At 39.3% G+C, this 26,262-nt stretch overlaps 3 protein-coding genes across 3 annotated transcripts; all 3 read right to left on the reverse strand.

Moving 5' to 3' along the window:
• Window positions 1-1,813: 1,813 nt before the first annotated feature.
• On the reverse strand, window positions 1,814-3,989 carry LOC122985929 (cAMP-regulated phosphoprotein 19-like). The gene is made up of 3 exons (XM_044356959.1): window positions 3,718-3,989; window positions 3,117-3,239; window positions 1,814-3,027 (listed from the first exon to the last, which is right to left on the reverse strand). Exons 1-3 carry the CDS (start codon window positions 3,760-3,762, stop codon window positions 2,857-2,859), a joined length of 339 nt encoding a protein of 112 aa, XP_044212894.1. The 5' UTR covers window positions 3,763-3,989; the 3' UTR covers window positions 1,814-2,856.
• Window positions 3,990-5,314: 1,325 nt separating this feature from the next.
• On the reverse strand, window positions 5,315-9,440 carry rsl24d1 (ribosomal L24 domain containing 1). The gene is made up of 6 exons (XM_044356958.1): window positions 9,286-9,440; window positions 6,450-6,563; window positions 6,291-6,363; window positions 6,140-6,203; window positions 5,902-5,987; window positions 5,315-5,696 (listed from the first exon to the last, which is right to left on the reverse strand). Exons 1-6 carry the CDS (start codon window positions 9,364-9,366, stop codon window positions 5,620-5,622), a joined length of 495 nt encoding a protein of 164 aa, XP_044212893.1. The 5' UTR covers window positions 9,367-9,440; the 3' UTR covers window positions 5,315-5,619.
• A 972-nt stretch (window positions 9,441-10,412) lies between these two features.
• On the reverse strand, window positions 10,413-25,920 carry prtgb (protogenin homolog b (Gallus gallus)). Its single transcript, XM_044356884.1, has 19 exons — window positions 25,742-25,920; window positions 24,779-25,078; window positions 21,582-21,726; window positions 21,301-21,434; window positions 20,897-21,193; window positions 20,482-20,641; window positions 20,108-20,355; window positions 19,301-19,465; window positions 18,729-19,034; window positions 17,636-17,821; window positions 15,609-15,704; window positions 15,299-15,485; window positions 15,033-15,160; window positions 14,704-14,874; window positions 14,323-14,505; window positions 13,356-13,479; window positions 13,103-13,241; window positions 12,828-12,935; window positions 10,413-12,739 (listed from the first exon to the last, which is right to left on the reverse strand). Exons 1-19 carry the CDS (start codon window positions 25,806-25,808, stop codon window positions 12,332-12,334), a joined length of 3,552 nt encoding a protein of 1,183 aa, XP_044212819.1. The 5' UTR covers window positions 25,809-25,920; the 3' UTR covers window positions 10,413-12,331.
• Between the last annotated feature and the right edge of the window lie 342 nt (window positions 25,921-26,262).

Here is a 26,262-nt window from a genome sequence, read left to right on the forward strand (position 1 = left end):
TGGACATTAAGCATTTTAATGATGATTATTTTTCAAAACACACTAGTTTTGACAGTATAAACTTCACCTCGAATTATGTAACTGTAGTAGCTGAGTGCAGAGAGTTCAGTGCATGTTCATATTCTCAGTCACATTACCCACATCCTTCCCAGGTTACACCAAACATCTATAGTAAAAACTGTATCTGTAGTCATGTCTTTATATTTTGTTACAGAGGTGGCTTGGTTTGGGGGTGTATTTTCAGCCACACAGACGCTACTGAATGATCAAAGAAATATTATAGTATACTACAGGCAGCAGTGTGTCTCTATGATCCTCTCGCTCTTCTGCGACTACTCTTTGCTACTTGTCACTTTGATCATGAAGGTTACACTACTCTATAGATATTGTATAGAATTTAGTATTTATAGTATATAGTATAGAGAATATTATAGATCCAAGACAAAACTGACAGAAGGGCAGGACTGAGAGAAAAAGGCGCAATTACAAATCCATCTGCTACTTCAGGACCACGGATTTATCAATACATAGCACAGTTAGACTACTGATATTTCAGAGCCATTGTTGGGGCCAACTTGCACAAACCTCAGTCAGATAAAGGATCAATGAGTCAGGCAAACTAATTTAACATATTCAACTAAACAACCCCTCTGCCCCTGCACTCTCTCTGCTACTAGGGGACTGAGAGGGGGGATGGCAGGTTAACAGGGTGATGCATTTTGGTCATTTTGCTAACAAGGGGAGAACATCCCCCCTCAAATTGCCTACTGGATCTACACAATAAAATTGTAGTCAATGCATCATAGCATTGTAAATGAGTGCATATGCTGCATGTGTATATTTTACTGCTCTAACTTCTTAATTTTCATAAAAGCTTTGACTTATTTTCCTTGCCATTAATCAAGTATCTATTGTGGCCACTTCAATAGTAATAGATTTCAGTATTTTTTCACTAGTGCTTAATATTTGAGAGGAAAAAGAACAGCAGCACCTTCAGTGTCTCCTATACCTGGTGCTCTTGAAGGGGAAAGGTAATTTCAAGGAGGACAATACCAATATGAGAAATAACAAATATAAATATTTAAATAAATATGGGCTAATACATTATAAAAATACATCAACGTGTATAGGTACACTACAGATTTTTTACACTACAACTCACCAATGGGTGAAGATTACTTTGTTTTCCCCCTTAGCAATATTTAAGTTTCTACATGAGCACAAAATAAACTGGGCTCTTTTTAGTGCGGGTGGTTTTGTTATTAAAGTGCAGGTTCACAATTTTTCCAAGTCTGACCATCAGAAGATCCCTTCATAATGCACTTACAATGTAAGTGATGGGAACCAAAATCCACAAGCTTCCTTCTGTGCAAAAATGTATTTAAGTTTATCTGAAACTAATATGAAGTTTCAGCTATCCAAATCTAACCAAGCAGATATATTTCAATGTCAATATCAATGTCTTTTTGTACCAAAGTCCCTCTTTTTGTTACTATACTTCCACTGCAGGAAACACAAAGAGGAACGTTGATACTAAAAAAAGACTGTAAATGTGGGAGATACCCACTCGATGTGACTAACTCAGACTGCTGAAGCCTCATACAAGCTTCAGACAGACTTTTAAATAAATTTTTGAGGGGATCTTTTAATAGCCAGTATGAAGAGGATGAATGAATACAGCAAGGAAAACCTCTTTCAGTGTCCATTTGGGCACCTGGTTGTTTGAAAAATTGTGAACCTATCCTTTAAATAACCTTTAAGTGTGAAAATAAATGCAAGGACACACTCAAATTGAATAAGTGTACTAATAAGATATTATGCAAAACTATTTTATTTACAAAACAAATGGCACAGTGTGACTGCACAGTATATGCACATGCACACTCCAGACATGTCAAGGGAGGTTCTTTCCATAAAATCCTAAATGATTCCAGTCAAACAGTGACAGACATTTCAGGCAAGATTCACAACTAAGATTCTCACTGAGAGAGCAAATATTGCTCAAGAGGAACAACGGTTCATTACTTTTAAGGCCATTTTAGTGGTCAGGATGAGATGGAGACCAGCAGCAAGTCTTTGCAAACTAATGTCACTAAAATGAATTAAAATACAACTGGCTACAAAGTGTATGTGATCCAATCTTGGGTACTTTGAAAGCACAGAATCAAACAGCTTTACAGAGAGAGGAAGGGACAGAAAAAATAAAGGATTAGAGAAAAACAAACAAACAAACAAAAAGGATTACTTCACTTTTCACTATTTAAACAGACATGCTTCCATGTGAGCAGGCATCCTTAAATTTAACATTCGAAACTGTTTCAAACTCAAAGGCATATCTGTAAATCACACTTCTACATCACACATACAACATCAATGCAAACTTTGCTTATATTTTCTGTCTGTAGTCGTAATTCAAAGTATTTTGCCTCTTTGAAAATATTAGTAACACTGAGGACTGAAAACAGATCCTCTGCACAGGCTCTTCAGCTACTGTTAGACAGGCCATTAGTATTGAGGCATATATCCTTAAAAGTGAAAATCATGTTTACTATGCCAATATGCCAGAATAAGATAGCACTTACATCCATTCATATTTCAAAGTATGATATTAAATACAGCAATCAATCACTATTCAGTCTTTTTTTAAGATCTTGAGAAACATTTTCAGCTACTTACTTATTGGATTTAACTTACTGATAATTCAGTGCCTGCAGGTGATAATTTTTTGGCTTGGTACATAACTTGCTCGTAGAGAATACATACAAATGCGAAAAAACAAAACAAAACAAAAACATAAAAGGCAGGTAGATATGAATTAGGAGCTGGAATGGTGACAAAACAGTAAACATAAAACCATCAACCAGCCAGTTTGCTGGCCACAATTGAAGTCTTTCTTTGAGGGAGGTCCTGAGGTGTTGGGATGTGCCCCCCTGTGATCTCGGTCTTCTCCGTTGGGGCTGATGGCAACTGTTTATTCTTCATTTTTGCCTTTGCCATGTTGTAGTCACCAGAATCGAAATACTTTGGCTGGATAAACAAGAAGGCTCACAGTGAGAATACTATAAGATTAGTTTTGTTTAAATGAATAGCTGGCCCTGTGTAAGTCTGTGACGTACCCCCTTCTGAAGTCTCTTCCTGAGCAGGTCTGAGCCCCCGGGCTTGGCTCCGAGGTTAGGATACCTAGCCTTTAGTTTGGCCTCCTCTGCTTTCTCTGGACTGATTACTTTGTCCTCCATTTCCTGTTAAAAGAGCACAGAGTGTATGGATGCCAAATGCTCAACTCAACTGACTCGATGGACTAGAAGTTCCCGTCAGAGTCTATCTGACATTAGTGATGTATACTTGTGCGATATATACTGAGAGCAGGAGGAGGAACAGCTAGCTATGGCTGCTTAGATATTTCATAATATGCAGGCGCCGCCATGAGGGAAACTCTGATTGCTCTAGCAATAGTCTTGCTATTTAACTTAGCAGGATTAGCTAAAGATTAACAACGTTAATTATATTAAAAGTCAGTTTACAAACAATTATGGTAACCTGCTTCTTATAGGTTTTGCTTCACCAACAAATGGCGGTAGCTAATTAGCTAATTACTTGGCGGTAGCATCCTTGACGACATTAGCCTAGAGTAGCTAGTGGCTAACTAGCTTCGGCGCTAACCGCCTGCTAATTAACCTGTAACTAGTTAAATTTGCAGTTCGGGTCATTATAATTTACCTGCTGTTCTTCCGATGTCCTCGTTCCTTCAACCTCCTCGGACATAGCTGTATTGAATCCCTGATCTACTGCTCACAAAACGGTGGGTGTCGCCGTCTAAACAGCTCTTGAGGGAGATGAAAGGCAGCAGTGAGAGCAGCAGCAGCAGCCTGTCCAGCAACAGGCCGAGGAGTCGATCACAGAGACACTGATGGGAGAGACTGAGGTCATGCATATATAATTTATAATGGGCCTCATGCAGGAAGCACTGGTACAAACTGATTCGTTCTTAAAATGCACATATCAGTGATTTAAGATTTGTGGCATTCATCAATTTTCTCGTACTGATACATTTCTTTTAGGTATGAATGAAATGTAAAGGCCTTTAGAGTGGTCCAGACCTGTTTTAAGTGTCATGAATAGATCATCTCTGCATTTCAACACTTGTTTGACTCACAATTATAATGTGTTTAAAATGATACAGAAAGTAACAAAAAAGAACATTTAAGTAAAGCAAACATAATACAAAATTAATATTCTTTTTACTATATTTTCATCATAATGGCTGCCAATTTAGTGAGAGGGTTTTTTTTTTTTTTTTTTTTTTAGATTTTATGATTTTTAAGGGCAGCTTCTACATTTCTGTAGCTGTTATTGGAAACTTCTCTCAGTCTGACAGCTGTCAGCTGGGTGTGTCTAGTGTCATTTTGTGTTGCAACTGAAAGTGTAAAAACATCACATGTAGACTATAATATTCTCCTCTAATATCTCTGTGACTGTCACATCCATTGACCCCCTCCCATCATGGAGCTTTTTGCTTTAGAAAGATTTTTTTTTTACCATCTAATTTCACGTCAAAGCATCCCCTTTTTATTTCTGTCAGTGTTGCTCTGATGACATGTTAGATTCATATTGTCATTCCTGAGTGTGTTATGTATTTGTCGTCTGATTTCTGAAAGCATGACTTGAAGCTGCGATGTGTTTTTATTATTTGGGAACTTTTTAGTGAATGAAAGTCGCCCACAAACGGAGCGGAACATGGAGCCTTATATGGCATTTTTAAGGGGCGTGGGTTATGCAAATGAGCCCATCACGAGCGCGCACCTATAATGAACAGGTGACATTCATCAGGCTGAAAAGAGCGATTTACGAAAAGTTCAGGCAGTTAAGAGAGTTTGTTGAATCTGACTTGAACACTTGTACCAGCAAACCTAACAGAGAAAAGTTTTGGGCCCAATGTGCGCAGGAACAACACACTGAAACTGTACCTCATTTATTTTGGTATTGTTACTAGACTAAAAGATTGGGTGGAAAATAGGCCTATTAATCTTGGCTGATGAAGATATGAAAGGAGAACACATGATGGAGGTAAATAAATCCCAATTCTTTGATGTTCTTACATCAAACAACATATCTGAGAGCTGCAGCACAGAACCCGTTTCCTCCATAAAGCTCCACACACAAAGACCACTGGAACTGGGTTTGTATCAGCAAAAATGAAAGATATGAAAGTGCTTATTACTCCTAACAAATATAGTATTCAAGCCAATATTTGTTTTCCCACCAATTTACACTATAGTGGGATCAACTTAACAGAAAATAAACACAAGAAGAGCAATTTCGAAAAAGATGCTATTTAATTTTTTGTCGGTAATGTTTGAACATTTTCTGCATGACTGTTATACATTATGTTATGCATCAGGAGCCCCAACTACCACACACACACACAAAAAACCGGCTTTGGAGGCATATTTTAATCAGGTCAATGCTTCCAGCTCTTGTACGGCAATTAAAACTGGATGCATTTCTGTGTCCATCATCAACCATTTGGAAATTTATAATTCCAAAACAAAAGTACAATATAATACAAGGTCAAATTGCTCTCGAGTTTCATCGCACAAACAAAACCTCTTGAGCACAAGATTAATTATCCTCATCTCCCATGTCCACGTCCTCTTGTAACTTCTGCACCATTTTGTCTTCCATTTGTTTGGCTTTTCCTGTAAAAAAAAAAAAAAAAAAAAAAAGACAAAATGAGTTTGTTTGTCCAGTGTATCAAGGTGCGTTGTCTCCTTTGCATTAAATGGATCCTTTTCTGTTCCCTCTAAATGTCTTGTTATGTCTGCAACAGTCACACTTGATTGTACCTCAGTGAATCAAAGTGCATGTACACGATTACCTGATTTTTTAAATAAAATTTCTTACCTGCATGTGGTGCTTTGATGAGGTGAATATTTTTCTTGACTTCGTTGATGGCCTCTTCTTTCTCCAACTGTTTGCCCTTCTTTAATCTATGAAGTGGAGACAAAAATAAACAATAAAGGGAAGGCAAACACTGCTTTCAAAATCCTGTCAACACTGTATTTGATATATAAAAACTATTAAACATAAGATAGTAGTTGTGATATGCAAAAAACTCAGAGGAAATGCCTAAATTGCTCACCTGTTCATGATAAATCTCGCCTGTCGTTTCTGTTTTATTTCTTGCACCCTCTTCATTGCCTCCACTGTAGACATTAAAAGTGACACGTGATTCTCAGTTCAAATATCAAACCACAAAACATTTTCACAGCAGAAATAAATGTACAGTATACCTGTCTTATCCCACAGCTCCCGGTTATATTTGACAGGTATATTTCTGCGTTTCTCGAACTCCAAAGAGTTATCCTGTAAGACAATATGCATGTTGTATAAGTCAAAGGAAAACACTAATTGATGATGCTGTAAATCAACAGATTAAATCCATATCTCACCACTGTCAACTCCTTTCCAGATGCCTTCCTGAATGCCTTGGTCCATCTTGTTTTTCTTGGGTTACGCTTCTTTTTGAAGTTCTTGTGACATTTTGATCTGCAGAATCTGAATGTCTATATTTATATTTAAAAAAAAGACAGAAAAACATATTTTAAGGTTTAACTCAATAAAAAAAACTCATAAGACTCTTTAATGGATATGAAATCGTGATGACCTGTGAGTGGGTTTCTAGCAAGGAAAATTAAGACTTTTGTGATCTTGGAATTACAAATTTCTACAGACTAGAAGTCAAAATTTGAAATATTCAGCGTCAAAGAGTTTGACATTAAATCCGTCAAAACTTAAATGTTCTTTGTTTTGATACAATATACATATATTGTATCTTGATATTATCCAATATATCAGCTGATATTGCCATATTACAGATACATGTGTCAGCACACGTCAGACAATAAAAAACAACAGTAGCGGCTGACAAGTTTGTTTTTCCAACACTAAAACGTATTAGTCCGCACATATTTGTCAGAATAATACCTAAGTTTAATGGATTGTTATCTATTTATAATATGTGACATGGGCTAATGTAAAAAACAAAGAAAATCTGTCTATTTATCTTTATCAGAGTTTTCAAAAACTCATATAAATATCAATACTGAACTCAAAAATCGGGTATCAGTAATAACTTATAAGCAATATATTAATACAGTAGTGCAAATGCTTACACCAGATTTACACTGCAAGTATAATTATGAATAAAAGACAAATGGCTTTAATTCTAACAAACTAATTTATATCATCTATTCTACTGCCAAACCCCTCAGATCTGCTGACCAATCACTGCTCTTCATTCCACGCTCCCTGTTAAAATCCAGGTGATCGGGCATTTTCCATTGTTGGCCTTAAACTGTGGAACAGTTTACCTCTCGTTATTAATCCTCCCCCTCTATTCATATTTTTAACACTTGTCTCTTTTCTTCAGTCTTTTAATAATCATCATGAAGACATGAATGGTCACATTGTTTGTTTGTTTTTTCTTTTCTCTCTATTATTTATTTGTTCTCTGTGCAATGCAGTTATACTTTTAGGATTTAATTAAATTTTATTCTATGCTTTTATTAATTTCCCCATTGATCCTCATAACTATGTAATAAATTGACTTGAATAATAATAAAGAAGCCAATAAAAAATTAAAATTAAGTCTAAAAGCAGTAATATATAAAACATACTTTAAGTAACTATTATAAAGTCAAATTAAGGTAAAAAAATAAAATACAATACACACAAATGAGGCCGTGCAATAAATACTAGCCTGGTGAAACTTTAGTTTTGTCTTTGTAGTGACCAATAGCTTCTAATACATAATATGCTATTGACTTAATCACCATTGAGTTTAACCATATCAGAACAAACATAAGCTCCAAATAAACAGTGTATAGTCTAGAGCTGCAACGTTTAATCGATTAGTTATCAACTATTAGATCAATCGCAAACTATTTTGATAATCGTTTAATCGCTTGGAGTCATTTTTTAAGAGGGTCCAAAATCTGATTCCAGCTTCTTCAGTCCTCTACAATAAACTAAATATCTTTGGGCTGTGGACTGTTGGTCAGGACAAAAAAAGATATTTGGGAAACAGTGGTCGACATGTTTCACCATTTTCTGACATTTCATGGACCAAACGACTAATTAATTAAAGATAGACAGATAGATAGATAGATAGATAGTTTGTGTTGGTGGTAATTGTTTGGTACAGTATGGTAGCTCAGTTCCACTGCAAAAGAACAAAACAAGCAAACAGGCACCATAAAGCATTACAACAACACACACAAAGGAAATACATGAACGTGAGAGTATGTACAGTGAATATATGATATGTACAGTTCAGTTTGCCAGCATATCAATTAGCTGTACAGGCAGAAAGTACAATGATTGATGTACAACTGCACCAAGTCCAGTGAGTTCAGTCCAGAGTGTACAGGTCAGTATATGGGATCTCATGGCAAAGGGGGGGGCAAGCAAGGTGTGTTAAGTATTCTGACTGCTGTAGGAAAGAAGCTGTTTTTGAATCAAGTGGTTAATATGGACCCATAGCACCTTTCAGAGGGTAGAAGCTGGAAGAGGTGGTGGGAGGGGTAGCTGGTGATTTTAGCTGCCTGGTTGAAGGTTTATATACAGCTTTATAAACAGTGACTTGACTGGAGGAAGGTCACAACCAGTTATGTTGGAGGCTCCCATACCAGACAGTGACAGATGATGTGAGGATGCTCTATATGATGGTTTTATAGAAGTGGACCAACAGGTATTTTTTGACATGATACTTCTTCAGCTGTCTGAGAAGAACAGTCTTCTAATCGAGAAAATAATCAACAGATTAATCTATAATGAAAAATATTTGTTACTTGCAGCTCTTGTATAGTCCTTAGCTAAGACTGTGGAGGTGTTCATGATAATAATATGTCCACAGTCAGCTTGTTATCTTACAGCACACCTTCAGATGGCGCCACAAGCCCAAACTAAACCTACAAGCGGCCTTGCTACTAGTTAAATGTCCGAACTCTTCATCACTTTGATTCTCATCATCTGTGTCAGTCCAAGAGACAACATTCATGTAACAGTTTCAAATTATTACGTAGACGTTATGTATTTCAACTCCTCGCTGTAATTAAACCTTATTTACTGTTATTAGTTATTAAGGACAGAAGCCTCGTTCTGATCCCACGTGAGCGACTCCCAGCACGTTACATTAGCCAGATAGCTAACGGACCAACACTGACAGTAAAACACGAGCTAAAGCTACAATTACTTCATTATTCAGACAGAGAGACAGTTTCATACCTTACAGTCGTTCCGTACAAACATCACTCCATGCCCGGGATACACAGGTCCCGAGCAAAAATAGCATTTTTCGATACGCATTTTCGCAGCACAAGTGCTGCGTGCGAGCACCGACAAAAACAAGACCGCCCCGTTCCTCGGTCCTGTCTACATGGTAGCGCCAGACCCGCGAAAGATCTCGCGAGAGTGATCGTTTTAACCCAAATCATTGTCTTTACCTGTCCCTAACCAAGTAATTTGTTGTGCATAAACCTAATAAGATCTTAACCACAGCGTTGTCACATTATAAAAAATAATTATTTTGTACAACGAGCACAATGGAGAAACAATGCGTATACATCTCGCGAGAATTTCGCAAACCTTGGGTAACGCTCTAGACACGACGCTCCTCTTCTTCGGACCTGGAGGCCGAAGTGTCTGGTGCAGATGTGCTGCCCCCTGCTGCATCATCTGTCACAGGCTTTATTACCTGACCTTAACGGCTGTGTTGAAGAGGGTTCCTGTGTTTTTGTCATACAGCAGGTGACCCTTTACATCTACTGATCAATATAGTATATCGAAAGTTTTGTAGCTCTGCATATTCAAACACAGTGAATGAGCCAACTAAGTAGAAACAAATTTCTCTTCATTGTGAAAAAGCTTGAAAAATGAGCAGAAAACCCTCAGATGAAATCTATACAGTTGCTTTATCAAACAGAAATTGTTGTTTGTGCTTTATATGTGACAGAACTGTTTGATTGATTGATTGAGTCCCTACATTTGAAGTCCTGGTCCACAGATGCAGACATTTAATCCCAGCAATAAAGACTGTGTCACTAAATGATTGCAGTTCTGAACTTATATCTGTAAGTAAGAGAAGTTCTTTTATAAACTAAAAGAAGACACAATTATGTGATTTTAATGATGGAATGAAGAGTTTTGAGAATCTGGGACACAATTTCCTCACTATTGTTTCTAACAGTGTATATGTATATGTATGGGTGTAGTGTATATTGTTATTCCAGTTTAACTTTATAAATTAACATTTAAAGGAATTTTAATTTACTCTAAAACACACCCACATACACACACATACACTGATAAACTCAAGGAGACACAGTAAGACAAAATCTGTTTTTTTCCAAGAAAATTTTATTATCTAGTATTTGTGATCATCTTGAGAATATCAAAAAAGTCTGTTGCAACATTTCAACACTTAAAATACTTTGTTTTGTTGCTCACTTTGGATTAAAAGGTGTATTTTGGTATTCAAAAGCAGAAATATCAGAAAACCATAACTTAAATAATAACAGTTAAGTCTACACTCTAAATCTACATTGGCTCCAGAATTAGGTCACAAAATTACCTGTTGCATTCAAATTATCCATTTTTCATTAATGCATTACACAGACATGAAACCAGTCATATTCATTTAGGAAAATGTCACATTAAAATTGGGAAATGCTTTTCTTTACATCATCATGCTAAAAAAAACCCATCTCAATTAAAATTTCCAATGTAACCTAATTATCATTCAGGTGAAATCTCATGGTGATAAAAAGACAGCAGAACAGTTTTTGACATCTCATCATCTCACATCTATGTAAAAAAAAAAAAAAAAAGCCTTTCTAGCAATCAAAACCATTGGAAATCATATCACATTTAAATGCAATTATTGTAAATGAACCCAAAGAAAATCACTAAATAACAGAGACTTCAAGTTTCTTTGGTTAGGATTATTTGTATTACAAAGATATAAAAATTGATTATGTTGCTCTTCACACATAGGGTTTCCATTTTGATAGTCAGAATCCTTCATTGTCACACCTGGACAGGAAATATTATGGAGAGATAGAGAACTCTTCCCCATACAGCAATATTGGTGATCGGTGACAGATGATTCTCTAAACAAAGAATAAATATCATCATCTATCACTGGCAGGACACACCGGATCTTTGGTCTTGTGTCAATAATAATTTCCACCACATCGTACCAAGGATCAACTGAATGAAAAGCCGTACCCATCTGAGGAAGCAGACAACTCTTTGGATAATAGCATCGGCGTCACCGCTGCGTTTAGCAATGGTCTTGAAGGCAAATGCGACACAAGCCGGGGCAGACTTGTGCTAAAGCTTTCACCAGAATAAAGCATCGAGAAAAAAGCATTCAAACCACCATTCTAAGAGAAATTTACATCATTGGCAAGAACAATATTTTGGCAAAACGCACCCTTAATGTACATCCACTATATTTTTTTTGGTTGCCTTAGAATATCTATTGTATTATCAAAAACTCTTTGGATACAATTTTTTGTGTCTTTGGATCTCATCTTCTTTAGTATGCAAAGCCCTTTCCATATTAAGGCCATATTAAAGCTTTGAGTTCAGTGCACTGAAAATGCCAAACAATATGGTATGATATAGCTCCAATAGTCTGACAATATCTAATGCACTTGTTTTTTTTTCACAACATACATCATTCAAAGACAAACAATGTGAAACAAAAGCTCTTTCAACCGTGAAATTAAAAGTTGAGAGAATTTAAAAAATAAAAATGATGACCTCTAGATAATATCGCCCTCAACTGAGGTAACAAGACATGGCAATGAAGTGGTTTCACCTTGTCCCCTGAGTCTGAGATAATACTGCACATATGTGGTGAAAAGGAGGTAGTAATGTAGATACAAGAACAGAACACTGAGGTAGATAATCAGTCCAAAGGGCTCAACCCTCTGCTCCAGTGGAAAGAAATTAAATACAATGAAAATGTATCTCAATACATTTTTGACATTCTTTTAAACATTCATCATGGGTGAGCTCTGGTTTAGGACAGACAACGCCAAACACAGACAAACAGGTAGAAAGTTTAAAAAATGGAAATAAAATGTTGTAACAAACATTCATACAAAATCCTGAGGTAGATCCGAAGTAAATGCTCATGTCCTCCATCGCAGCGGCTGACTTCCTGATCCCTTCGGAAATAACTGAGGGGCTCAACTCAGGAAGCAAAACGAGGTAGAGGTGGAGAATCTTCGGCTGCTGGAGAGCAGGTCCGGGCCGGGTGATGTCAGGAGCCGACTGCTTGGGACGAGTGCTGAGGAGGATGAGAGTCATCCGAGGTGCAGCAGAGGCGGGTAGCATCAGGGGCGGAGTGATGGAGGCAAAGGTGCTCCTCATTTTCCATTTCGAAAGACTGCTTCAGCTCAGCGACGGCGGTGCTGTCGTCCGGCCCAAAGGATTCAGGTCTGGAGCTCTGGCTGGTCGACGGATTGCTCATCTCTTCGTTGCTTTCTTCATTGGAGTAGTGCCCAGAGTCTCCTGTCTCTTGGCTGCCCTCACTGGTGTGAGAGCTCTCCGAGTGAAGTGGTCCGTAGATGATCTCCCGGGACGAAGGTGGCAGGGGTGCTGAGCCTAAATGCTCCTCATACCTCAGAACAGTTTTGCCGGCCTCATACAAGCTGGCCCTCCTCTCAACCTAAAGACATAGAAAAGATCAGTTAGAAATTAAAATAAAAAAAAGAAACGTGATTGAAAAGACAGCTGATTGATGTCACGTCACTTACATCACTTTCAGTTTGATTCCTGATGTCCCTCTTGAAGAGCAGCCACCTCTTGCTTTGACTCTTGCTGTTGAGTGGACCGGCGCTATTTATGACCATATTAGATCCACCCTGGAATGAATGAAAAAATGTGTCAGGATTCAGCTTTTTAATGGTCCTATGTTGTTTTTTTAACATTAATAATGTAACTGTGGCACTTAAATTTGCAATTATAGTCATTTGAGTTATTTTTCTGAAACCAACAGTCATCAGGCTCATTTACTCTTTGTTTGTCTCACCTTGGCATCTATAAAGTGAGCACTTATCATGGGTATTAGGGCCTCAGCGTTCTCTACATGCAGTTCATTAGGGAGGGACAAACCAGCATGTGGGCCTTCACCGGTTGCCACAGCAATGACTTTGTGACCAGAGGATTTTCTGAAAGTCATACAATAATAATAATGTCAATCAATGATAGAAAAAGTAATCTTTCAAGTTTTATAACGTGCTTGTGAATTGTTTTTCATTATTCCAAAGAGTTATAATCAGTACCTTGGTCTGCCCTTACTGATGAGGATCAAGGCACACATAACGATACAGGCCAAGGCAATGCTCACACCAACAATGATCCCTGTCATGGACCTCTGGTCTATGTGGTAGAGACCATCAGAGAACACTGGAAGATAAACCACATTGTGATTTAGACAAATAATCACACATACATGACAATTAAAGATACAGAGTGGAGATAATACTGAAGGAAAGCAGAAATTAATACTTTCATCCAAGAAACTCTGTTTAACTGCTACATGCATTGATTTAGACATGCACACAGAGTAAGATTTAACATTCATGATTGTTGTTTGCAGTTCATGATCAATATTCTTTTAAAAAGAAAATTAAAATTAAAAAATTAAAAAGTATACAAAGCTTTTCTCAAAAATATGACTAAAATTGGGGCTAAATAAATAAATATACTAAAACAAGTCATTTCCACAAGATAAATGAATGTACCTGAAAAACAAACTAAAACAAAACTTAATAATAATGATAGAAATAATAATATACATTTAGATCCAAAATAAATCAAATATAAAACATATAACCCTTTTTGGAACAGATTGTAGCACAATTTATACATGATATGCTTTGTGATGCCTTCTCATTGGGCCATAAGTAGTGGTGACCTACGCCCTCTAGTGGTCCATTTACCCTTTTCAGACCCATTGTCACAAATAATTATGAATCCATAGTGGTGTCAGAGTCAATTTTTAAAAAAATATTCACAGCAATTAAGAATAAACAACAAAGTTTGACATCTCACTGTAAAAACATAGTTTTGTCTTTTTCTGTATGGTGATACATAGATTCAGGTGGACTCAAATCAAATAAAGCTCAGCATCACTACCCAAATATCACACTGTAGCCTGAGGAACACTTTTTTAAAAGTTCCATATAGCAAATGCAAACCATGCCACATGACTACCAACTTAATGCTCCAATATTTTTTGGTACTGACCTGTTGTGTCATGATAGCTGTCAGAGTGTCTGGGATTCTTGCTGCGGTGAGCGTTTCCACGCTTCAGTGCCAGCTCTACAACGTTAGAGAAAGGTCCGTCCCCGACCTGGTTGGAGGCAGAGATCTTCACCAGGTAGACGTTCCCCGCCTCCAGCTTCTCCAGCAGGGCCATCGTATGGCTTCCTGTAAACAGTAGAAGAAATAATATGTTGAAATGTTTCTCAGAAACAAAAAGTTCCTGTGGTACATGTTTTAGCGCAGTAATACTCATACTATGGTGGCATTAAGTGGTTTTGTTGTACTCAATGTTAACTTTATTTTACCTAGTGACATTTTGTAATTTCTGCCTTTACAGATAACTTAATCCCGTGAACTACTCACCTTCTCTCTGTATTATTTGCCAGTGTCCAGCCATCCAGGATTTTTGGGAAGCGTACAAGATGGTATAGTGTGTGACCACCATATTAGGCTCTGTGGGCTCCCTCCAGGACACCAATGCAGTGTCATCCTCAATCAGAGTTACTCGTACTCCTGCAGGTGGTTGGCTGGGCGCTGCAGACAGAGCAATCATGTTCATAGTAAACATTTAAGGAAGTTAATTTATTTAGAAAAATTGTGATTTGAGTCTGTACAGTGGACACAACAGCTGCAAACACAGAAAGTGACATTGTCACAACAAACTGAAGTTACAGTAATGTCCAATTTATTACCTGCTGGTAGAGTCCGATGGTAAACAACAGAACTCCAGGGACTCGACATCTGGTCCACATGAAGACGCACCACAAACTCATAGCGAGTGTTTGGATTCAAATTCTGAACCGTCACACCTTGTTTGGTACTGTGGACAAACAACAGAGCATGTTCACATCATTATCAAACATAAACTGTAACATAATAACAGAAAAACCTATATAACCAAACCAAAAGGATTTTTTGCCAGTGGGTAAAGTGTTGAAAACTTGAAATTTCAGCTTACGTTTGTAGGTAGCGTATAGCAGAGGCATTGTGTGTGCCCACAGGTGTACAGCGGACAGTATAGCTGACAGCCTTCCCAGAGGTGAAGGCAGGACTGCTCCAGCGCAGGGACACTTCAGATGAATTGGTGGCCAAGACAGTCACGTGATCCGGAGGTGGAGGGGTTGCTGCTGGTTGGTCTCTGGCCGCTGAATGATGCAAGCAAAATTAATATTTTCTTCATATAATGTTGTAAACAGTTCAAGCTCAGGGGTTGTATTCAATTTTAATCTGTAAGGCTTCTGAAGTAAACAATAAAGCAATGTACTTACACACACATCCAGGAGTACTAATTGTTTGGTCTGTCTGATAGCCATCTCCTGCTTGACTGACAGCCAGGATCTTGACATGATACTTTCTCCTTGGATCTGGAATGCAAATAATCAATTTTCAGACATTTCTGCCCATTTTGCTAAAACTAGACTGAAGGTTGGTCAAACCAACATTTTAATAACTGCATAGAACAGCTATTTGTCAAGTTAATGGTCAGGTTTTGTTAATAATGTCAAAGCCTGAAAGATCATCATTAAAATACAACTGATGGCAAAGGCAAAGAAATGCATTGACAATAGCTGCAGGAGGTGAAGTTTGTGGGTCATAACTGGCCATCCCCCATGCACGGACAATGCATGGTCTCCTGAGTCACCCCAACCTCTAATTTATTATGTGTTGTCATGTGTAAGGGGCATGAGAAAGATCATCCAGCCCCAAGGCCCAGTAAATATGGTGACATGATCAATAAGCCCTATGACAAGGAAATTTCAGAATTTTCAGATTTTCAGAAAGTCTTTTACCTAATGAAAACCTATCACAATTTTACAACTATACAACTCATTTAGCACAAAGTTGTGCCATAAAACATGATAAAAAAAACAAATCACAAACTTTGAAGAGAACAACTGAGGTGGAGGAGGTGAAATGTGGTCTTGTTTGTACTGTACATTCAAAAAATACATGAAATATAGGACATACTATGGAGTACAAACTACTAGCTAAAAGACATGAGAAATATCAGTGAAGTCTGTGGATGGGAACCTAAAAATATACGTACAATCAAATTTTGTTTTAACTTAAAAATGTACCATTGCCTCAGCTCCTAAATCAGGACATTTTTAGGGAGTGTTAAGATTTGTTTTATGCCTCAAATGTGAAAGGTCAGCCTATGGGTATTGACCAGTGAAGGCGGTGTGTCCGGGCCTGTTGTGGGGGCTGGGCCAGGGGCAGCGTTCAGCTGCTGGGAGCCTAGGCCCATGGGACTGGGGGGGTTTGACTAGGGTCACCAGGTCAGGCCAAGATAGAACAGAAGGAATCTGGGCGCAGGACTGTGGGATAGGAGCGGGGCCCCTTTTGTTTCCCCTTTGACGTTCTTCCCGCTGCCCTTGTGTTATAGCCTTCAACTTGGAGCAAACATGGCTCCAAAACAGAAGTTATATTGAGATCAGTGATATTATTGAGTCAGATGTTATGGAGCCAATGACAGTGGCTTGTGTGATTTTCAAAATAGAACTAAACTGAAAACTTTTACATTTCTGTTCTTCTTTCGAGTTATTACTGATACATTTAAAGTAGAAACAGTTACTAACAATCTACCCATTTCTATTTTGACATATTGAGTATGAAGTGAGTAGGAACCAAACAACTGTGCTGGACTCACATCAGGCAAAACAATATTGGTGACAATTTTGATCAGTATGACCCTGGTTCATTCTGCATATAGATTTTTGTGGGTTATTTACATGGACAACACAGACAACCAGTGGGGGCAGGGTCCTAATCCAAGACTGCTGTCTCATGGCTAGAGGTCAGTGGCCCGGTCCAGCTCTGGCCAATCCCAAGGGTTTTTGTTTGTGTGCTCCAGTGTCCAGCTAAAGAGGGGACTGGCCAGGGTCTTGCAGGGCAGGTCTGGCCGTGGACATAACACAATGGCCAGGGGTAATTATGCAAGACACGGGATGGGAAACGGTGGTGGGAGGGACATCTGGACCCTGACCTCTAACCCTGGGAGCCTGATCTCACACAATGCCGCAGCCAGACTGGAGAGGGCTGCTGGTTAGGCAAGAGGGGTCAGCCCATATTGATCAGGACAGAGGGTGAAAATGCAAATGCAGCATCCAACTGCCCACTGAATTAAATTGGGCGATAATATAAGAGACCTATTAGAGTGAGAACCTATTGGTCACACTCTTTTGTTGCTACACCTCTTCTTGATGATACAAACACATTAAAATGCTTTCTATCCACTCCACTATCCTGTGATCTCACAACTAGACAGCTACAAGAACAGGAGTAAATAACTCACCAAGGCCACTGATGGTGTAGGTATAGGTTTGAGCCTGCAGCTGGATGATGGGCTGCTCTGGTTGGCTTTCCTCATGGTAACACAGCCGGTAACCCTGGACAGGCACAGATTCTGAGGAGATTTGCCAGCGTGCTACAATGGAGGTGCAGTTAAGCGGCTCAAGTTGAAGAATAGGGGCTGAAGGCACTGAAAGGGCAGACACAGCAGGAGTTAGATCAATACACACTCATATTTAGAATATTACTGAGCACAAAAGAACCCTGCACCTTTGACCAACACATAACAACAGCAGGATACTGGGTATAGAAAAAGGATGGATGGTTGAAAGACTGTCTCATTGAAGCAATGGCTTCTCAGAAATGTCAATTCAAATTGGTTGTAACAGTTATAATTTGGATTGAAATTGGAAGAAAATGGCTTCCAATGTGCTGCTGGATGTAAATAAATAAAACAGAAGACTGATTACTCACTAGCAGTCCAGTTCAACACCTTGTTCTTGAGTCAAAAATGTGTAATTCAGTTTGTTGTGCAGCTCTATATCACACAAATATTTAACTAAACTTTTGAAAACTAGGAATTCAGCCTTGGTGGACAAACAGCCTCCCCCAACACACCAGGCCATGAAAAGAAGCTATTCTTTCCCCCACATAGACGCCTGAGGCCCTCTCTTTATGACCCGTGACTGAGGCCGCTCTAACATCACTGACAGCGAAGGGCAAAGGTTCCTGGGTAACCAACACAAAGACTGTGGGACAATGCTACAAGAGAAAACTCTAGTCATAAGCTGGCCACTCTGCATGAGCTCTAGAGATCCTCCTGGTATTCTAAGAGCAGCAAAACACTGATGTGACAAAAGCAAAAGCTTAGCCACTTACAAGTTTGCCACCACATGATACTGCTGTTCCATAACATGCACTTGTTTGCTTATCAAACTGATGATGCCTGCTTTTGACCTCAAGAATTAGTTTGATCACGCAAGAAAACCTCTGACAATGTAAAAATTCAGTGAACAAATTGCTCTTACAACTACAAGATTGTGTAGAAAACTCTCAAAACCATGTTTCATTTCCTATCCGGCCTTCTGCAGGTTTACCTTTGCTACTGGTGGTCTTAGGTGTACGGTGGGATGTCCACGCTGAAGGCTCACACCAGCCCACGCGGGTGGCTGCAGCCATGCGGAGCAGGTAGATGGTGTCAGGCTGCAGACCCTCCAGGAGATATTCAGTGCTGTTCTGAGGTATCTCCACAGAGATAACTGTGTTGTCTGCAGCTGTACGATAGGATAGTCTGTATGCAGACAATCGACCGCGGCTCACCTTGGCAGGCAGCGGCTTCCAGCTCACCTGGATATCTGTTGAGCTGTGGCTGGTCAGACTTAGCTCTGGAGTACGCAGAGGCACTGCAAAACATATGGATAACACAAATATATTTGATACTCATGTGGTGATGGATCTGAATATAAACATGCTGGTAAAAAGCGAAACTGTCATATTCACACTAACCTATTGCTACATAAAAGAAGACTGTGCTAAAAACAGCAATGCCCTTCCCCCTTATTTCCACTCAAAATGTGCTCTGTACACACATCACTTGCATGCATGTTAGCTTAACTACCAGAGTGATTTATTGCAAGGAATGCTGGGAGTCTCAATGCTCTATGCTTACCATCCTCCAGGGTATGTTGACTGACTTGGTCTGACATACGACTGGCTCCCATTGGCATATAAGCAACAATGTAAAAGCTGTAGTTTCGGGCCGGCTCAAGATCATCGATGATATAACTGGTCGTGTCGTTGCCAATAACAACTTGGTATTCCTCATTGTTTAGACCTGACATGGATCAGATCAGAAAGCAAGTTAGGAAATAGGTTAGAATTATCCGAAGAGGAGGAAACTTCTTTGAAAGGTTGTCAAACACAGACCATGTAAACAGTCAGTGTTTTGAAAGGTTTGATGCTTCTAGTTTCTGAATGTCACTCATCTTTTATATAAACATGTGTAATGCAAGGTTCTGCCACATACTTGCCTCCAGGCCTCTTGAAGCAAACCTAATTATACATGTAAAATGTGTTTACTACAAACACAGATGTGACTTAACAGAGTTACCTAACTGTCAATTTAAAGGTTATACTTCAATATCTCCTACTGGTCTGCAAGACTGTGAGGATTTTAAATAGCTACCCTGTCCCTTTAAGTGTAAGCAGAATGAGATTCAGACTGGACAATGGGCTGGCTAAGCCTGTTGTTATTTCAGTGAAGTTGCCATTCTGAGTCCTCCTTGACCTCTGCTCTGTGCAGCAACAACAGATGGCCTTTGCCAGCAGAGTTGATCACAAGTGAAACAGTGAGATAGCTTGTTGTGGTTGACTGTCATCTTTTTACACCTTCATCCCTTCCAGTTCAAGACTGTTTTAGCCTAAATGTTAGAAAAAACCTGAAACATAATTCACTGTGTTGTTCTCTTGGTCTCACCTTCAGCTTTCATGTAATGGATGGAGTAGGCAATGACTTTGTCTGCATTATAGAGGGGTCTTTCCCAGGCCAGTAAGATGGCAGAGCTTGAGATGGTCTCAGCGTGGACATTTCTTGGTGCACTGGGCCTGTCCTCTGACATGACAACAATGAGGCGAGCCAGAGACAGCACAGAACCCTGCTCACTCTCTGCAATGCACTGATAGATGGCATCATCCTCAGGGATGATCTGGGTAATCACCAATTTACTGTGAAATATTGATAAACAATAACAATCAACACAAACCATAAAAAGATACTTCAAGACATTGGTTTAAGCATGTTTTTTCACTGGTAAATACTGTTTGATTATGATCGAAGTAAGTAATACATACCTGTTGTACATCTTAATTCGGCCATTTAAGTGAACCTCTTCTCCATTCTTTAGCCAGCTGATGCGGGGTGGGGGTACTCCCTCTGCTTGGCACATAAATCGGGCAGTGCCGGCCCTTGGACGGGTCTGGCTCTCGGGCCTCTCGACAATGGATGGTGGCACTGAAACAGAGATGTATATGAGAAGTGTTGAAATAAACAAACATTTTCTCTGTACATTATTTTGCATCTTCAATCATCATGCTGCAGAGCAAGTCAAATTATAATTTAGACTTTATTTCAGAATATGATTAGGTCCCACATGAAGTGATGCATCTTTGGCCTTGTCACACTAATCCTAAAAAGTGACGCTTATTTTCTGGGGTACAAGAACCATGCAGGTCATGTGGTCTGCGGTGTAACTAATTAAGAGTTTACCTAGAACCGTGAGGTTGGCAGCAGCAATCGTGTAGTTGCGGGTTCCAGGGGTGGTGGCCCTGCAGAGGTAGACTCCACTGTGCTTGGAATTGACATCAGTAATAACTAGGTTCCCATTGCCCAACACTTTGGCATTGTACACATCGATGGGTTTACTGTCAGCGCGGCTCCAGGAGATGATGGGCCAGGGGCTTCCTGTAGCTACACACTCCAGCACCACAGTTTGGTGGAGGGAAACTGTGATATTCTGAGGTCCAGCTATGATTCTGGGCCTCTGACGTGGTTTAGGGCCAACACCTTCACAAGAAAAGGAAAATGTTAAAAATAAATTCAGCATTACTTACAGTATATAACATGGTGGTTTAATGCTCATTCATGAAATCCAGTTAATGCAGTCTCTGTACCTTGGTTGACTGTCAGCGTGGCCTCTCTACTCTTCAAACTGCTACCAATGTTAGTTGCCACACATCGATACTGTCCGGCATCTTCCAGTTGTACATTGTGGATCTGAAGAACTCCGTTGGGCAAAATGGTAATTCTGAGAACATACAAAAGTAACATTAGGGTCAAACTACAGGAGATATTATGGAAAGCAACAGAATTACAAATACATGACACAAATGAATTATATATGGGGACTACTGTATGATAGTGTCTAAAATGACTGAAGGCCCACAGCAGGTACCTGTCTGTCTGTTGTGGTAATGTGCTTTGGTTGAGCTCCCAGGTGATGGTGGCAGGAGGGCTGGAGGTGACTGCACAGGAGAATCGCGCCACTGAGCCTTCAGTCACCACCATAGGCACGGGATGCACCACAAACTCTGAGATACCTGGAGGAAAACATTAAGTATCAGTATCAGAAAATTTCAACAAAAGCTAACTTACCACTTTTTTATGAAATGAATCAGTATTTGTTTTAGTTGTGGGCTGATTAATGAGATATTTTACACGAATATGAACATTATCAATGTGGATTCAATTAGCTATGTTTTGTACAGTCTTTTATAAATATAGCATTTGAATTCACTTGTGGTAAAATATGATGCATTATGCATGTAAAGTGATGACTTTGATGGATGTTAACTGATTCTATGAAAGGAATTGATCTTTGTAAGACACTGTGATCTTGCTTTTGTGCAGATGAGCTATCAGGTCCCATACTGACCAGCTGGTCCAATCAATGGATCAATTGAAGAATGACACTGAATGATGCATTGTTATAGATAAAAACTAATCAATTCACTTTGCATTAAGAGGGGACGTAAGCAATCAGTAGTAAGAAAAAAATATATATAAAAAAACATTGAAAAATGAAAGTAAACTTGTTTCTTGCAGAGACCGTAGATGACACACTAGATATAGACAAAATATGCCATTTTATCATGTCAAAATCACACATTTTACAGTTATGTCTATGTAAATATTCTACTGAGACACTGATATGCACAGACCAATTAGGTATATGTATTTTAAAGTGACTAAAACTGTAACTTTTGCTGAGTCACATTCTGTTTATGTGGATTCAAAAGATCTTTCAATAATCACCACAAATAAGCAACCCCTGATCTGCATTAATCTGAAGCACACTCTTTAAATATGAGCAATGACCTTCATTCATTAAGGCGATGACTCTCTCCCTTCCCCCTCACTCACAGGAAGGAAGTCAATATCACGTTAAAGAAAATCAATACTCTGTTCTCCCACTGGAACTCCACATTTAAATCCTCAGCTTTAGGAGATCCAAATTAAAGAGCAATTCTTTAATTTAAGACCTAATTTCATCAATATTACACAAATAAACTGGTGGCTACCCTGTTTCTGTGAAGTGCATTAGGAGGTTAGGCTAAAGCAGGCCCAGAAATGATGATCTTTTATGGTATATTTGTGAAATATTCTTTTGAACTGGCAGTAGGTTTGACAAAATACATTTGAATTATTTCCTAAAAGTCAACAGTTTCATCAGGTCTGGATTCAGCCACCTCATCTGTCTCCATAAAACATGGCTGACTGGAGAGCATCATAAAAAGTGTGCAGCACCTGGTTAAAAACAAGATGTTGTTTACTCTCTACTTAGAGATAACAGATCGTCTTCACTGAAATCAGTGATGTGCTGCGCAGACTGATCTGCTAATATGGTCACCTCTGTTGTGAAGAACAAATCAATGTCTAGGTCAAACAGCACAAAGGTTTCTCTAAAGAGGTCAAAGTTCGCCTCAACCCCCTGTCCATTCAATTTTATCCCAAAATGCTAGTCAGATCGAAGTCAGTTTGCCATTAGTCTACAAAAGAGAACCCTGTGATTCTTATGTTGTCTTTATCTTATATCAAATGATACAGCAGCATCACGTTATAATCGCAAAGCACATACCTATTTATTTTCTGAGTTTTGTGACACATAATGCATATCTGACACCTTCTGTATATCAGCACTGTTCTGAAAGTGGTGATGTAGTCTGAGGACTACGAGGAAAATACTTCCTGGATATAAACGTGTTTTGAAAAGGCTGACTCTATTTACTGTGGAGTATCAGGCCCGTTCATATACATGACAAACTGGCCAATCTTTAACAAAAGGGCTCTGCTTGACAGGGCAACAGCGGGGCCGGTCCAGTGAAAGGGATTGTGTGCTGGGAGAAAGAACAGCAGGCCAGCCCAGTCAGAGCAGGCCTGTGACATCACAAAGCCTTTCCCTGCTGACCCCTGACCCCCAGGACCTCAGGACAGAAGGGGAGCACAGCAGAGGAGGCCCATCCTCCACTCCCCGCCTACAGCTGACCAAAACCTTTAACCCTTTCACTGACAAAGACTGGACGCCGGACCAAGCTTGACTTTTTGGGTTTTTTTTATGTGGCCTTCTTTTGGAAAGCTGTGATGGCAATTTTAGTTGCTCTGTAATAGTTTGACAACAATAACAAATAGATCATCAGAGCAAAGTCAGTGTGTCCTGCTTGTAACTTTCCAGTTTATATTGCCATATAAAAATCTCCTGTGTGATGGTGATATCTGGTTCATCCTAGTTTTGTATTGTTTAGTGTTACAACACATTAGCCAAAACTTTCTATCCTCAGTGTCAATGTCAAAATCAGTATATTTCAGAAGGCCACGTTGGTTTCCATGACACCAGTCATCACAGGATATGCCTTCTAAGACCTGTGAAAAGTGTCCATGGTAGACCAGGCCCATTGAATAGACACAGCTGCCCTGTCCACTGATATGTGGACAAACAAATGCCCTGAAAACCTAGCCTTTTCTTCTGGGGCGGTCAGGGGAACTCCAAACAAAGGCTAAAAGGCAAATAGCCTTTCAGAGATTCCTCTGTGTAGCAGACCATTCAGCAATTACACAGAGCCACAGTCTGCAGTAACAATGCAATCACACTAAAGTGAAGAGAGACAAGGCTAATTTCCAACTTTTTTGCTAATGTTTCCTGTGCAGTTATAAATATATAAATATGCAGGTGGTACACTTCCTCAAAACAGGGAAAAGATAGTGCACTCAGACTCAGGGCTGCCTATTTATAGAGTATTTATGAGCTTTTAGATGGACTCCATCTATCCTTAACTGTCTCTTAAAATGATCCTATAACTGGACTGACAGCTTTAAACTCAAGCATGGCCCAGTCTGAACAACTTCCAGTGACATGGAAACCCAGACTTTAGAGGTTTTTCCTTAATAAAGCAAAAAGAGAGGGGCGGGGTACATCTGCTTCCCATCTCCAGGTTAATAACCCATGAACTTGCCATTCTGATGCCTGCGTGTTGACACCACAAAGTGGATACCACCAAGATGTTTGAACCACTCTCACCTTGATCTTGGTGGAAAACAGCAATATAGTCCATGTTAGCCCCAGAGAATTTCTATTACTTTGAGCTCCATACTTACTTGCGATAGTCAGACGTGATCTTTGGCTTAGGATAGCTCCATATTTGTTCTGTGAGAGGCACTGGTAGAATCCTTCATCTGAATCCTCCTTGGTATGCTTTATCTTTGGTATGTACAAGGAGCCGTTGGGCAGAAACTGTATGTGCTCACTTTCTGCCAAGCGAACTCCATTCTTTAGCCACTTGATGGTGACTGGAGGCTGACCATGAGCCTGACAGTCCAAGACAGCAGGGTCCTTTGGTAGAACAGTTACATCACTGGGCTCTGTGATGAAGGACAACTCGCTGAAACATAAAACACCTGGAGGAAGAGAAAGGGGACATTAGTAGGGGGTAGATTATGATTTTCAGCGAGGGTGGACTACAAAACTAGAGCCTGAGAGACCATACACATAATGTAATACAGGAATATTATACCATAATAATATTATAGGAAAAGATTAAAAAAGGGGCCACACAGAATGATGTTGATGGCAAAAACAAATGTTTAGCACAGCAGGCCCACTTTATGACAGATATATAGTAACTGCTGCGTTATTAGAATTATTCATCATACTTTATAAAGGCTTAAATATGTGATGTGCTGCCCTGATAAAACAAAAACATTTATCTGTAACAAACAATAATGTACGATGGTGTTTTAATATTTGCTGTAACAGATATTAGACGTAAGGTGAGCATCCTAACCGTTATAATCGTTAACTGACGTTAATAACGAAGAGACGCTGGACAGCGATGTTAGTGATGTATATAGTTAGTAAAGTTAAGCAATATGTCATATTATCTCCTCTAAATCAATGACTTTAAAAAAAACAACGTTGCCTTTTAACTACATTTATATTTTGGTGTCAGAAGGTAACGGTAGCTATCATTACAAACGGTTACGAGCAATCAACCGTCTCTCCGCGGACCGCAAATCAGGTCAGCACAACGATAACATCAATAACAAAAACAAGACACTTACTTGACAAAGGAAGAAACAAAACAAAAAGCAGCCAAAGCTGGTAGACTTTCATCTTAAACTTCGCCATTTATCCAGAGGATTGTGTCATTTTCCCCCACCGCGAACCCCCGCTCTCCTGCGTGCTGCTCGTCGGTCCCCAAAATCACTTCTGCCAGCTGCGGAGGACCACCGGCTCTACAGGGGTGCCGGGGCCCCCACACCCCGCCCTCGCACGCATGCGCAGACAGCATCCGACAGGAGCAAGTGTGTGTGTGTGTGTTTATGTCCTCTGGACTAAATGATCTATCAGTAATATACAGGAATTAAAGGAAACACCTAAAATATTTCAGACATATGTAACAATTTTGAATAATAATTTGTGTCTGCTATGTTTTTTCACTAAAAAGTTGAATTACCAAGTTCTTCCTACTTCTCCCTAATTGAAAAATCCTGAATCTATGAATATGCAAATATTTTTCATTTCAAAACTACTGGACATAAGATGTCACCTACATCACTGAATTTTCCATTTGGTTTCACAT

Source organism: Thunnus albacares, chromosome 7 (assembly GCF_914725855.1).
Source record: "Thunnus albacares chromosome 7, fThuAlb1.1, whole genome shotgun sequence".
NCBI lineage: Eukaryota > Metazoa > Chordata > Actinopteri > Scombriformes > Scombridae > Thunnus > Thunnus albacares.